At 39.2% G+C, this 14,692-nt stretch overlaps 2 protein-coding genes and 1 long non-coding RNA gene across 5 annotated transcripts in view; 2 read left to right on the top strand and 1 right to left on the bottom strand.

Moving 5' to 3' along the window:
• The window catches only part of ME2 (malic enzyme 2), a 35,799-nt gene extending 31,061 nt beyond the window's left edge, over nt 1-4,738 (top strand). The window contains exon 17 of the mRNA XM_075185588.1: nt 4,533-4,738. Coding sequence (XP_075041689.1) covers nt 4,533-4,584 — 52 coding nt within the window. The 3' untranslated portion in view covers nt 4,585-4,738. The remainder of the gene's footprint in view (nt 1-4,532) is intronic.
• Nucleotides 4,739-5,951: 1,213 nt separating this feature from the next.
• LOC142101250 (uncharacterized) lies at nt 5,952-7,515 on the bottom strand. Its single transcript, XR_012678977.1, has 2 exons — nt 7,305-7,515; nt 5,952-6,469 (listed from the first exon to the last, which is right to left on the bottom strand). It is a non-coding gene; the product is annotated as an uncharacterized LOC142101250 (long non-coding RNA).
• An 11-nt stretch (nt 7,516-7,526) lies between these two features.
• On the top strand, nt 7,527-13,814 carry ELAC1 (elaC ribonuclease Z 1). Of its 3 annotated transcripts, none has more exons than XM_075185566.1 (5): nt 7,527-7,673; nt 8,203-8,323; nt 8,765-8,936; nt 10,921-11,379; nt 12,932-13,814. In XM_075185566.1, exons 3-5 carry the CDS (start codon nt 8,780-8,782, stop codon nt 13,399-13,401), a joined length of 1,086 nt encoding a protein of 361 aa, XP_075041667.1. In that variant the 5' UTR covers nt 7,527-7,673; nt 8,203-8,323; nt 8,765-8,779; the 3' UTR covers nt 13,402-13,814. The 3 variants fall into 3 exon arrangements, with proteins under 3 accessions (XP_075041667.1, XP_075041652.1, XP_075041659.1); XM_075185551.1 differs by having other exon boundaries at nt 8,102-8,323; XM_075185558.1 differs by lacking the exon at nt 8,203-8,323 and having other exon boundaries at nt 7,530-7,673.
• Nucleotides 13,815-14,692: the final 878 nt, after the last annotated feature.

The following is a 14,692-nucleotide window of genomic DNA, read 5'->3' as shown; positions in this document are numbered from 1 at the left end:
TTTTGCTGTTACTTAAGTCTCTCAAATGTGTTTCAGAAGAACAAGACGTTGAAACACTAGTAAAATTGACAGTGGATCATCCACCTATCTCTTCCTCTCGCTTCACTCCTACCCTATTGTTTCCTTTACTTCCCTAATCCTCTTCAATGTTAAGCCTCACGCGTTTCACCCTCTCTACCTCCTATATCCATGTCCTCTTTGTAAGGTTTGCTTAGTTCTAGTTGTCTTATTTAGTTGCTTTCTCTATAGTCTCTTGTATTGATTTTTACTTATTCTATTGTTTCTCTTGCCCCTTACTTATCTGTATATTGTTTATTTTTTTATTGTGCTGCGCATTATGTGGCGCCTTATAAACAAGCTGATGAATAAAAACAATGTGAAAAAAACCCAGTAGTAAGATGCATGTAATTGATGCCGGTGAGGATGAGGCCTCGGGGTGGTGTCACGCTGCCCCGTTTAAAGCACAGCTCTCCACATTGAAAACATTTCTGAGTAGAACAGAGGATGTTACAACAGCTAATATTGGTATGGTTTTTTTTTAAAAAATAAAAAAATGGAGATCTATATTTTGAGTTCTGACATAATTTTTGAAAATGCTGAGCTCTAATTTACAAGTTGTTTTTTTTTCTTAATATTAGCAGGATCACAAAGTATAATTTTATGGGAACAATGAGACACTAACATACAAAATCAGCCTTTATGAGTGCAGGTTGGTTCATAATCTGACAGATTGAAGGACATATCTGAGGCTGGGTGGGTATTAGAAGCTAGTGGCAGTGCCGTAACTAGACATTTTAGTGCCCTGGGCGAGACAGGGCACCGGCGCCCCCCATCTAAGTGGGAGTGGCATTTGACAAGTGGGTGTGGCCAACCTAATGTGTGGGTGTGGCTAGCACTTTACTGAAATATATATATATATATATATATATATATATATATATATATATATATATATATATAAAAATATATATATATAAAAATATATATATATATATACACACATACACATATACACATATATACACACACACACACACACACACACACACAGTGGTGGGATTCCATTAACCTAGCTTTTTTTTATATAGAAAGGAGAAGCCCTATGACATACATTGCTATTTTAATATAGTACACTAAAAAGAGGCAAGATGGGAATATTAGGTCAAGTAACAGAACAGATCTTATAGGTCAGGGGGTAGTAAAGAAAATAAATGTGTGCCTCCTTTAGCACTCACAAGTGCCCACAAGCAAAAAGGATATTTAATTTTGCAGAACACAATTTTTTTTTTTTTAATTTAGTTTTTTTTCTAAAATACATTTGACCTACTAACTTGCTGGATAAGTTAATAAATAAGCACTTTGGGTACATTCCAGATCGCTTACAGATCAATTGTTTAGTAAAACAATTACTGGATTGTTGTAAAAGGCATTTTGCAAAAAATACTGGGTTTTGAATATTGAGTGACCTCCTAAGCTGAGTAAAAATACATAGCCTGCCCACACACACATAATATAAATACAATTTTACTTACCTTTCCTGTGTCCTCTGTTCTGTGTCCTGTGTCCTGTGTCCTGTGTCCTGCTGCTTCTGCCCCAGCAGTGCTCCTCGCTGAATATGACGTCGGGCGTGATGACGTCACATTTAGTGGGAGCGAGGAGACTGCTGGGAACCGCCGGGAGATCAGGTGACTTCTTTTTTTTCTTTTTTTTCTTCCCCTTTTGTATTAACTTTATTGACTTTTTTTTTTTACTATGCCGGCGGGTAGGGGAAGGTAGCGGGCGGCTGCTGCGCCCTCTTGGGCTTGCGCTCGGGGCGACGGCACCGCCCGCACCACCCTAGTTACGGCTCTGGCTAGTGGGTATAATAGTGGGCCATCTTATATTCTTTCTTCTAGAGTACGAGATGTTTTCTTGCAACTCCAGAATTTGGGGAAGCAAGATCAAAGTCCATACAAGCCTTGGTTGTAAATATTATTAAGCAGATCAATGAAAGACAAGAGACCCTTTTTGAAATAAAGAGGGGGGGGGGGCAATTGATATAGAATCTTTAAAAAGCTCCTGTATCCTATCCACTGGGGGGAGTGGGGGGTGTCAAGCCAAATGCCCTCGTATTAAACTCGGGTAAGCAGGAATCAATAGCTACTGTATGGGCGCACTTGGGTAATTCAGAGGGGTAATAGGCAAGACAAAAGTTTTAAGTGGCTTTGAACAATGCATGGTAGTGGACTCCACCCTCACTGGCGTGAGTTTATTTGGAACGGCCGATGGAATTTTCACGCACGGCTGCATCAGTTGACATGCAAAAAACATCCAGATTATTAATTAAGAGGTGCCCAGCGGAAGCTGATACTCTCTGTAAAATTGAGTAAGCTAACTGTGGGGCCAAAAGAGATGTCAGAAAATGCAAATGATCATACCTTGCTGTGGATCTTATGCACCTTCACCACCACCATTTATCATCACCATTTATATATATATGTATATATAGCGCCACTAATTCCGCAGCGCTGTACAGAGAGCTCACTCACATCAGTCCCTGCCCGATTGGGCTTACAGTCTAAATTCCCTAACATACACACACACAGACAGACAAACAGACACAGACTAGGGTCAATTTGCTAGCAGTCAATTAACCTACCAGTCACCTTGCTGAAAACCCCACTGTGCTTTACTTTTGTCAAGGAAAAATGCCTGGTCTGATTTAAGATATGGCAAAATCTGTGTGGAATCGCCCGATGCCTCAGTAAATTCAAGCCGTTTTCAGTGCAAACGGGGAAGCCAATAACCGTTGTATTCCAAATTAATTACACGTAGCATTCTAGTTATAAGTGCATGCTCTATGCTTGCACCATGTGCTCTGATTTCAATACAGTGAGCAGAACTAGGCTCGCTTGGTTTGTGCACAAGTCTTAAGGCCACCTGGAGTCAGGGGTGGATCTAGAAAAATTTTCTACCCCGGGCGATTTAGGCCCCACCCCCTATCTGACTTCTAAGGCTGCCGGCGGCTGCACATTATGTGCAGGTCCGTTCGGTAGTGACAATGTGCTGCCTGGCTGATCTGATTGTGTTTAAAACACAATCAGAGCAGCCAGGCAGCACACTGTCACTGCCAAGCGGACCTGCTAGGGAGGGCGATTGCCCCCCCCCCCCCCCCCCCCCCCCCCCCCCCGTGGATCCGCCACTGCCTGGAGTAAGGTCGGCCTCTCTCCCTAGGAAAGACTCTATAGGACTCCCATAATTACAGCTCATGTTCTCTAGGAGATGAGGCTATGTCAGCAGGGTTGCTAATTATAGAATCTGTTGTGTTAAGGACAGATAAGCTGAGATAAGATCATTGTCTCTCTAAAGTATGCTAATTGTGTATTATCCAAAGCAAAGATAAAGCTAATTAAAATACATTAAACGAGATGCTTAACTTAAGACTTCTATGTGCCTCAGCCATGAGAGTGAGGGGGACATCTGGACAGTCTTGATTTCATCAGGCACCTTTGTGTGTTTGAAGCTTTGTTATACATTAGCAATGAAATGCACCACATGGGAGATTTCCTAAATGTATCCCTTCCAATGTATAGTATAAGACTCAATATTCACCATGTCAAGTCCTTTTGCGGAGTATACATCACACCAAGGTGAAAAAGCGCCCTATCTACTCCTTCATCTTATTTTTGCACTACTACATAAAATTTGGCGTACTACTCCGCCACCTCCATACTTTGCAAGGAATGCCCTCAATCCGCCAAATTCAAATTTCCACTCTGTGTGTTGATGGAAATCTAGGGGCCCTTGCTGAATTTGACAGCGCCGCTAAAAGGGATGTTGTGCTGTGCTCAATGCATTTTATGCTTCGAGGAGTCCCTGTAGAGGCTTCAGTAGGGCATTGCCTGACTAATATTCATTAATTGATAGGCTACACTCTGCCCATTCAGTGCTCAAGCGAGTGGTCAGGATAAGTGCTTTTTTTGGCCAATTACATGTAAAATGATCTATTTGCCAGTCAAAACCACAGCATGGATGTGCAGTCCTACTTTAACAAAAAGCTGTCAACGTATCATAAGCAACTCTTCTGAGCGAACAGATGTTATGACCCTAAATAAAATTAAAGGCTACCCCCATCCCCTACTACAACATATCAAGATACACTTACATTTTAGGAATAACAATGTGGTTTTATGAATTTGATGGGTCCTCTTAAGTAGAATGTATTTCTTGTATCTTTGTTTTTCCCTAGTTCTGCATAAAATCATTCGCTAAAGAGAGAGAGACTGTAAATGAATTAATAAAAATACTAACATAGATCTTAGTTCTGATTATATTTTTGCCTATAGTTTGTTATGGTAAAAGCAAACAGCACATATGCTTGCATGATCCATCTGTCTATCTTTAAATTCATAATAAACCGCTCTATCCAATTCTCTAATAATACTGGAATCGGTGAAACGCACCAGTTCAAATAACAATTGGCTCAGATTCCTAATCTTATGAGATTGCACAGTCTGCACATCATTTATTTTATATTTTTTTATGCTTTCTAGTATGACAAAGACCTTTGAAGATCTCTGGGTATCGGCATCACGGCGGAAATAGAAGACTTTCCAGTGCTACAATACCTCAGAACGTATTTCCAACATAATTATTGCCAAATTTTATTGTAAAAATTGTTTTTAACACTAAATGTTTATGCCAGAGTGTTTGTCTCCAAGCTGTATATACATAAAATAAAATAAATACCTCAATAATATTGGTTCATTCTGTATTTTCCTTTTTGTTGTATCCCAAACTGTAACATTTCTTGTTCATCGCATTCTGAACAATTAGACCATGCTCATTTGGCCTGTCCGTAACCTCCCCCTTCCCCCTCTGTAGGGACAAGGATTGTGAGTGTCCCATGAAAATCCAGACTGTTGGAGGTGGTTAATAGGTCACCACAAACCAATGCATAGCAAAACATAGTAAGTTCATATGTAAGCACACGTTTTCTCTCTAGCCACTGTGAAACTAGTCCCAGCATGCCCTGCTCATATTAACATAGTAATTTTGAGGAGGTTTAAATACACACCAGTCCATTAAGTTGATCCAAATGAAGCAACCGCCAATCTGTTTCATTCCGGAAAAATCCCTCCAGACCCAATATTGCTGTCCAATTTCTCCCTTGATCCATTACTATCCTTCACTTAAATTAACAGTGGTAACCCTGGATACCATTTTCTGTTAAACATTTGTCTAACCCTTTCTTAAACATATCAATGGAATCTGTCATCACGACCTTCCCTGGCAGTGAGTTCCATATCTTGACTGCCCTTACTGTAAAGAACCCCTTCCCTTGCAGGTTGTGAAACTTCCTCTACTCTAATCTTAGGGGGTGACCGCGTGTCCTGTGTACAGTCCTTGGGGTAAAAAGTTCCCATGAAAGTTCACTATATTGACCCTTAATGTATTTGTACATAGTAATCATATCACTTCTTAGATGCCAATTTTTAAAGTAAACATGCCTAAACTGGCTAACCTTTCCTCATAACTTAATGACTCCATACCGCTTATCAATTTTGTCGCCCTTCTCTGAACCCTTTCTAGTTCCAAAATGTCTTTTTTATAGAATGGTGCCCAGAACTGTACTCCGTATTCAAGATAAGGTCTTACCAATGATTTATATAGTGGCAAAATTACACTGTCTTCCCTTTCATCTATGCTCCTTTTTATGCATGCCAATACTTTATTGAACCTTGCAGCTGCTGCTTGACATTGAGCACTATTGCTAAGTCTACTGTCTACAAGCACTCCCAGATCCTTTTCCATTATAGATTCCCCTAAATTTATCCCATTTCATTTATAGATTGCGTGCTTGTTTTTGATCCCCAAGTGCATAACCTTTATTTACATTTATCTATGTTAATCTTCATCTTCCATTTGGCCGCCCAATCCTCCAGTTTATTCAAGTCCCTCTGCAGAGAAACTACATCTTGCACTGATTTTATTATTCTACTAAGTTTGTCATCTGCAAAAATGGAAGCTTTGCTACACTTAGGGAAGGGTACTTAGTGTACAGGATAAATGCTGGACTCTCAGTGCAGGTATACAATGGGTGCAGAAAGTGCCAGTATGATGCCACACAATTGTTTTCCTTTTCTTCATCCTATAATTATCCTTGTGCGAGGCACATGAAAGGTCTAAATGAAAATATCTTACGTATATATGATCATCAAAGTTTGATGAATCAATAATTAAGCCGTCTCTTTTCTACATGTGCTTGATATATCAAATTTATCGGATTTCAATCTTTTTGTAAATGAATGAAAAGATGGTTTGCGAAAAGATATTTCAATTAAAATTCATAGAAACTTTGTGTGTGTGGGTACCCTGAGATAGGGAGGACATTGCTCTACTGTTCCCCATCCTGTCTCACATCCACTGTACCAGAATCTCTCCATAGACATCAATGATCTCTGTCAGATTCCATCTTCCCTTCATTCACCTGTGAAAAACATAAAGGAGGAACAACAAAATCATCATCTGTGTGCACATAAACCAAAAACATACTGGTCGGTTAATTGGCTTCTGACGACTTTAACCCTAGTGTGTGTTTGGGTGGTAGAGAATTTAGACTGTGAGCTCCACTGGGACAGGGACTCGTGGGAATGGTTAAACATTCTCTGTAAAGCTAGGCATAGTATATTGCATATTATGCTGGTGCTATTTAAAGATTAATAATAATAGACTAAATTGAGAAAGATGACACATACTTCAACCATGCCTGTTTTTTTGTACTAAAACCATACTTGCCAACTTTTCCTCGTTGGCTTCAGGGAGATCCCGGGGGGGAGCTTGACGGATCACATCCTTTTGGCCCACCCCCTAAATGATCTTGGTCTCTGAGAAAATGGCCACCTCCATAGGCATCAATACATGGACATAGGGCACAATTTCTGAACTGTGTCATCATGCCACAGATGGCGAAGCCAACCACGTCTTGTACTGGCTCAGCATCAGGGAGAATGTCAAGAGTATTCAGGGAGTGAGGGAGATCACCCCTATTTCAGGGAGTCTCCCTGACATTCAGGGAGAGTTGGCAAGTATGACTAAAACATGCATGAGATCCTTGTAGCAATGTAACTGTGAAGTAAACATCCTGATTTACATGATCTGGTTACCCTCTGTGTAGAATTTGTGTGACAACTAATTTGATAGTGTGGTGTTATTTACTAAACTAGCTGCAAATATGTAATAATCAAGGTATTCCATTTCAGCATGGGTTACTGCAAATCTATACCTCAATAATGATTTGCAAATGGCTGCATAAAACCACTGACCCTTCTGTTCAGTACACTATTGCAGTTTGTTGCTTTCCAGCTGTCGTGAGAGTCTGGAGGTCCCAACAGAGCCTATCCTGGGACTTGTAGTTGTGCAGCTAGAGAGCCACAGGATACCTAACTCTAAAATATAATGTCAGTCTGAGGTCATAATGATCTATTTTTGACATTTTAACACCCTCCCCTGTGCGCTTTCAAAGGCACTTCCGGTTATACATTCTTGTCATTAACCCGGGTGTAGCAAGATGGCCGCCCTTACATAGAGCAACGGCGGTGAGAGAGTAGTAATATGGCGAGAGGCCGCTCATACAGACACGTGTTTATGTTGTGTGATGTGGACTAAGGCTTCCAGGAAACGGCTTGTGTACAGTAAGTGTTGGGCTGTGAGAGCTGGGATTAAGATTTTTTTAAGACATGAGTTGTCACATATGCGATACTTTCCTTATAAAGGGATTATATATATATATATATATATATATATATATATATATATATATATATATATATATATATATAGTGTGTTACCATAGCACTTTTATTTACAGCCAAAGAGGTGCACAGTTAATAATTGTGTATTCTCATTGTATTGCAGTTGTCACAATCTATATACTCTGCCTACAACTCTCCCCATTACTTAAAATGAAGTCAGTTTTGATGGTGTCATATTATTCTATCAGGGATCTGGCTAGCCAATCACAAACCCTGTACCTCTCCTTTCGGATGAATTTCTGTTATGAAAGGCACTGATCCCATGAATATCTATGACTGTATATTGAATGGTCTTTTGGCCATTTTAGTAACCAGGTGTTGGAATGTGAAGCTATGACCCTTCTCAAACTTTAGTAATGGTCCCACCCTGCTCTTCTATGTACCTGGTGGGTGCTAATGCCCCTTCCAGGAACAGATGGACCGGTATCAACACTTGGATCTGTCAAGTTCTTGGCGTAGAGAGCAGAGTTGCTTGTGACCCTTTGAAGGCGTCAGCGACCCCAACCGGTCCAGTGAGCAATGTATACCAAGTAAATATACCTTGGTTTTATGGTTTTATTTCAACTTTATCCAATAGGTTTCATTTCATTTTGAGTAGACTTTTTTTTTTAAGCAAAGAAACAGGATAACATTTTTTTCTATTTTTTATATAGATAGTAAAAGACATTGGCTCTATGTAGCCGCCTTTAGGGTTCCAGCTGGAGGGAATGGGGAACCTGGAGAGACTATTTTCCTAAGCGTTAGTGCAGTTTTAAGCCAGTGGATCCAAAGAGCAGCTTTGTGCCCTTTCCTGGAGTGCCACAATAAACAACCCCATCTGATTATATATAGACATGGCTGAATTGATTATATATAGACATGGCTGAAATCCACATAATATTGAAGATTCGTGTATATGGGGTGTTGAGAACTTCACGTTTTGATGCTCTGATGTTTACAATTCTACCTCGTTGATTCCCTGGCGGTTACAGGTTATATCGGCCATCATGTCTATGGACGTTACCTTCCTGGGAACAGGATCCGCCTATCCGTCTCCCTGCAGGGGGGCCTCGGCTATAGTGTTTAGGACGGAAGGGGAGTGCTGGCTGTTTGATTGTGGAGAGGGAACACAGACTCAGTTCATGAAAAGCCCCCTTAAAGCAGGTAAGTGAGCCAAATTCATATATATTATTTTGCTTGGGTGGTTCTTAAATCGCTTGTAATAAACATTGTTGGAGAGGTAACATGATCTGGTGTCTATCGGCAGGTTTAATAATAATGGATGTATCATCACGTAAATCATCTGAAGCAGATAAAGTATAATACGGTCTTTACTTGTTCTGATGATGTTTCATCATATTTAAATATTTTAGTGAATGTATCAAAGATGGGAAGCTATCCCACTGGCAGAAATGTACTTTTTAATCTAAGCTGATACAAAACTGTCAGGGGTGCAGATGGTGTATTCTTGTAGTGCTCCTTAAGTTACAAAGATTATCAACTTTAAAGTGAGACAAAACATTTGCAGCCTTCACGGTGGGCAGGCTTTTTAAATGACCACCAAACTCCAATTAATTCTGAACTAAACTATAAATATATAATGATGCATTGTTCTGTATTAACCTGACATTCCACTGTAGCTCTGTTTAAAAATTCAAGTATCGCCTCCCACTCCATGATGATAAGCTGAAGCTCCTCCCTCATCTTCAGGGCAGTGCCCTGATGGTATCTGATGCAGGTCAAAAAGCATAGCCCTAGTTATTGTGACATCACCAGGTCTCTGCCCCTGCGTATGATTCCACCAATACGCACTGGGCATTTTTGCAAAGCAAGTCTGCCAAGCTGTCAGTCACTGCCTGCCTGTCAAGTAAGCCCCTCCCTCCTAACAAGGCGATCTGCAACAGAAGAGTGAGCGAGAGGTTGGTGGACATATTTAGTATAACCACTATAGTTACTTCATAGGATTCACAGGCGTTTACATATATTAATGTCGAATAGTGGCTATACTTACAGTTTAAGCTTGTATGATTTTATTTGTAGGGTTAGCTGGGATATCTGACCATGAGATATTGTTTTCCATGCTAGAATCCCGGATACACAAAAATGCTGCAGTGTCACTGATATGGCATAATTATTTATTGGACAGCTGTTTTATTAGCTTCAATAATCCAGTCTGGTGAAATAGAAACCTACAGAGATAATGTTGTGGGTTCTCCACCATGTGTTGTATAAAAAGCTTATTGCTTTTTATGATCTGCGTATAACTCAGCTGTCATCGGCTCTGCTGAACTCGGCAGGTGAAGCGACGACGTAATGTCAGCATGGTTTGGCGACCTTACTAAACAGTAACAAAAATACCACATTTTCTTTGCTAATTCTAAAATATTCTTGGTCTCCTGTCCCGCTGAATTATATATTTAAAAACTAAACTTAAAACAAGTTATTTTTTAAAAAACAAATGTTAGATTTTGTAGAGTACATATACAACCTAAAGTGCACAGGTATAACAATATAGAATTTATTACAGTAAGTAATATTAAATTAACAATTGAATCTGCAGATTAAATACAGGGGAAGGAGATGAGGAGGTAGTTTCAGAGGAAAGGACTAAAAAAAAACTGCAAGGAGCAAGACGGAATTTGGAATTTGTTGAGGGAATGAGTAAGTACGCTGGAGATCCTGTGCTTCTAAATTTGTATAGCCTTTTCCTTGACCTTATTGTTGAGGGGTATTGCATATTCAATGAGGCAAAGGGGCTAAAACCTCTGAAGAACTTAAGGAGGGGAATCTATTCACAAGTAGGTGTCATGCAAACACAATAAAAGACAGGATCATTAGCAGGTAGTCTGTCCTGAGGTAGAAGGACAGGGGCTTAGCTAGGGTATGATGGAATGAGCACAGTTTTGAGTCTTACTTCAGTCTTAGCTACTTCAAAGTTAGTCTGACAGATATGAACAGAATCAGTTTCTTGGCATCCCCAAAACCATTCAAAAACTCTTCCATGGAATCTTGTGATGCATTTGAAAGTGATAAATGGATAAATTACTGCTGTATTTCAATTCTACAATTACTTTAGCAGAATTAAAAGCTTCCCAGTGAGTGGTTTCTGGTTTTCAGAACGTTGTCTCTTTGTCTAACATGTCTGCAGGCAGAATCACCAAGATCTTTATAACGCACCTCCATGGAGATCATATGTTTGGACTTCCTGGGTTTCTCTGTACGGTTAGCATGCAGTGTGGCTCTACTCCAAGTAAGCAACATCTGGACATCTACGGTCCTGTGGGGCTCAGGAACTTTATCCGAATGAGTTTGGAAGTCTCTCACTCGCAGCTCGTCTTCTCGTACTCAGTCCATGAGTTGATACCGTCAGAAGACCAGTGTCCACCAGAGGAGTTTAAAGATTTTTCTAAATGTGGTGGAGAAAATGACCACTCTTCAGAAGAGCAGACGATCTGTGCGGATGCCAACGGCTCCTACTTGCTCCTTGAAAATGAGCAGTTCATAGTGAAAGCCTTCAAACTTTTTCATCGTATTCCATCTTTTGGGTTTGTGATTTCTGAGAGAGACCGTCCGGGCAAACTCGATGTAGACAAACTACGACAACTTGGTAAGATGTTTTTATTGAATTCCTAGGGGTAAATTTATCAAGCTGCGGGTTTGGAAAAGTGGAGATGTTGCCTGTAGCAACCAATCAGATTCTAGCTGTCTAGCAGAATGTACTAAATAAATGATAACTGGAATCTGATTGGTTGCTATAGGCAACATCTCCACTTTTTCAATCCGGCAGCTTGATAAATTTACCTCCTAGTCTCTCTCTTTAAACTGTTATGTAAATAATACGCAAAGGTTTGCTGCACATTCCTGCGTTCTTAATGATAGAAGACAGGCTTGTCTGCCTTTTGCCTCTGGTGCAATCTTTGCATTTGAGGCTTAAACTTTTCTTTTCTTTTTATCCTATTTGATTCAATTAATTTCCGCTCGGATATCACACAAATTAATTTTGCTGTGTGCAGTTAAATTGCAAAAATTGATCAAATCATTTCATTTTAAACATAAATATTACATGTATACTTTTTGTTTGTCCTCAGGCTCGATAATTTTATCAGACCTTGTATGAAGTACAGATATTTGGTAACCTTAGACTCAGAACTAGTCAGGCACATTTTGTGACAAAATTTCTGGGTTTAAGATGATTACCTTAAAGTATTTTTTAAGAAAAATCAAGTGACAGTGTATTTTTACTTTAATTTTATCTTTATTCCAATATGCTGCCAAAAGAGAGCCAAATATCTCCTGGTTAAAAAAAATATATATAAGATTTCCATAGAAAATGGCTGCCTCCATTGCCTATAGGTGACGTTTCCACTTTAATCTTAGCTGGTTCTGCTTTATGTCGAATAACTACGAATGTCATTCAGAAATGGCTATATAAATGGTTCAAAAGCTTATATAGACCAATTATATATTTGAGGGAAGTATTTCCTTGTGCACATTAGTCTTCCTGTCTATGGAAACCCATTGTAGGTTAGCTTCTTGGAGTGGAAAATGTTGGACAACAGAAAACAATAGCAAATAATTGGCTGAATAATATTGCAACATTTATTTACGAACGGTCTGTTTTGCTATTATGGCTTTTGCATACCATTTTGTGAATGTTATAGGATGTTTTTTCATATTTAATCAACTTTTATTTTAGGCTGTGACCATTTGAGTATTTTAACCATATTTTAAGGCTTGGCGTTTCAATTTTAATAGTTTATTAAATATGGCGCAAGTGGTTAAAGTGTACCCTTTGCATTTACAAAATGGAGGCAGCTACTTTGTGTTCTGAACCCACATTCATGAGACTGCAGCCTATCAACTCCTATTAGTGACATCACTACGGGACTTTGTGAAGGCAGCCATTTTGTGGACTGAACCAATTTTTTTATGAGAAAGCGGCCTATCAAGTTACTGATGAGGAGTATCGCTGGTTCCTAATCACTCGATTGGTTGCATTCTCATGAATATTAAAGTACCTTACATTGTGTCACTGGTTCTTAGTGAATAGCTAACTTTTCAATATTGGATCAACTGTCCAAAATGGCTGCCTCCACTGTATATAAAAATGAATTTCCTTTAAAATTATGTCCACATAATTTCTTGATTTTTCTCCACAGGTATTCAGCCTGGTCCTGTGTATGGTAAGCTTAAGGTTGGTTCTACTGTTATCCTAGAAAATGGACAAACGATCTCCCCGTCTGATGTTTTGGGGGACCCTGTACCTGGAAGAAAAGTCTGCATCCTAGGAGACTGTTCAGGTGTTTCCGCCGTGGGGGCTGCTAAACTTTGCCAGGACGCAGACCTCCTTATTCACGAGGCTACGTTAGATGACGGTCAGATGGACAAAGCCAAAGAACATGGCCACAGCACTCCTAAGATGGCGGCAGAGTTTGCCAATCTGTGTGGAGCAAAGACGCTGGCTCTCACTCACTTCAGTCAGCGATATAAGCCCCCCGGACAGGTTACAGAAGGGGATGAAGATGTGACCGTACTTAAAAAACAAACAGAAAGCATTCTAACAGGACAAAATGTGATTTTAGCAGAGGACTTTTTAACTATTAACATTAAAATGAAAAGGCCAACATAGGACGCAAATAATTATTTTTAAGTATTTTACAGCATGCAGTGTATTTTGACCATAGAAAAGTGCATAGTTTATTTCTCAGAGAGACCATTTTTTTGGTATATATTGGCATTTACTAAATTGGGTGGGAGCTTAAGAGTTAAAATGAGATATTTATGTTGTGTCTATATTATAGAATGGAATATCATCCTTTTCAGTACTACACAGACCTTTCAGTAAACATCTGGACAGCCATGTTTTTATTCGGCAAGAGGAAATATATATAATTATAATATATATTAATTTTAAAGTATATTTCACTGTCTTAATGTTTTTTTGTTTTGTATTATATATGTTTTTTCAGATCTGGATAACATTAATTTTGAAAAAAAATTAAAGACCAAGAAAATCCCTTTTAAGGGACATGATGAGCACTACATTGACTTTTTTTGCCAATTTTTTGTTAATGTTTGGTGTGGAGGCAGGATGGTTGTGTAGCTGCACTCACACTTGCCTCTTATGAATTAATTTCTAATGATGACATTGATGATAGCGGGGGGACTGAAGCTAATTCGTAACTTAACCCCTTGAGAGCTGAGGACGAGTGCCGCTTTTTTTAGGAGTTAAAATAACCTAAACGTGACCGCAGCCCTCGCTGTTTTCAGTCCATGCAACGTGTGTCGGTCCTGTATTTAATGTGATTGGCTGTTTAATGCTGGAGGGGGTCGTACAACCCCTTTTAAATTTAACTATGGAGCTAGGTACCAAAATATGGTTTTGTAAGTGTTACCTTCTCCCAACCATAGGTAGTAGTGGCTTCGGCGCCCGAGATTCTGAAAAAATGGAGGATTGCACCCCAATTAATTACCCATAAAGTATCTATTTCAATATTATTTTGAGCATTTAACTTTAAAAAATCCTTTCTTATTGTTTTAAAAGGAACAATAAAAAAACAAATGGCTTATTTTAACCACATTTCTTTAACATTACATGTATCCCTTCCTAGCGTTCCTGTTTGCAGATCCTTGCATGTTGCTTTGACCGCTACAGTCAGAAATGTCATACTTTGACTAATGGTAGAATTTCATTGCAACTTAAACTGATGGGATTAGTTGTCTGTAACTGTAAACAAAAACAAAACATTTGTTTTGGAAGAACAGTTTCCAATATGATGCATCAACTTGCATCAAAACAGCCCTGTAAGCTATTTTAAAATGTTGGCGACTGCTAATTAATGGCTTCTCACAAACCATTTCCTATGGACGCTTTCTTCCAAACACTCATGTGGACTTAATTATATAATATATATCGAAAA

Source organism: Mixophyes fleayi, chromosome 1, assembly GCF_038048845.1.
Source record: "Mixophyes fleayi isolate aMixFle1 chromosome 1, aMixFle1.hap1, whole genome shotgun sequence".
In the NCBI taxonomy this organism is placed as follows: Eukaryota; Metazoa; Chordata; class Amphibia; order Anura; family Limnodynastidae; genus Mixophyes; species Mixophyes fleayi.
This window is presented reverse-complemented; position numbering and strand designations above follow the sequence as displayed.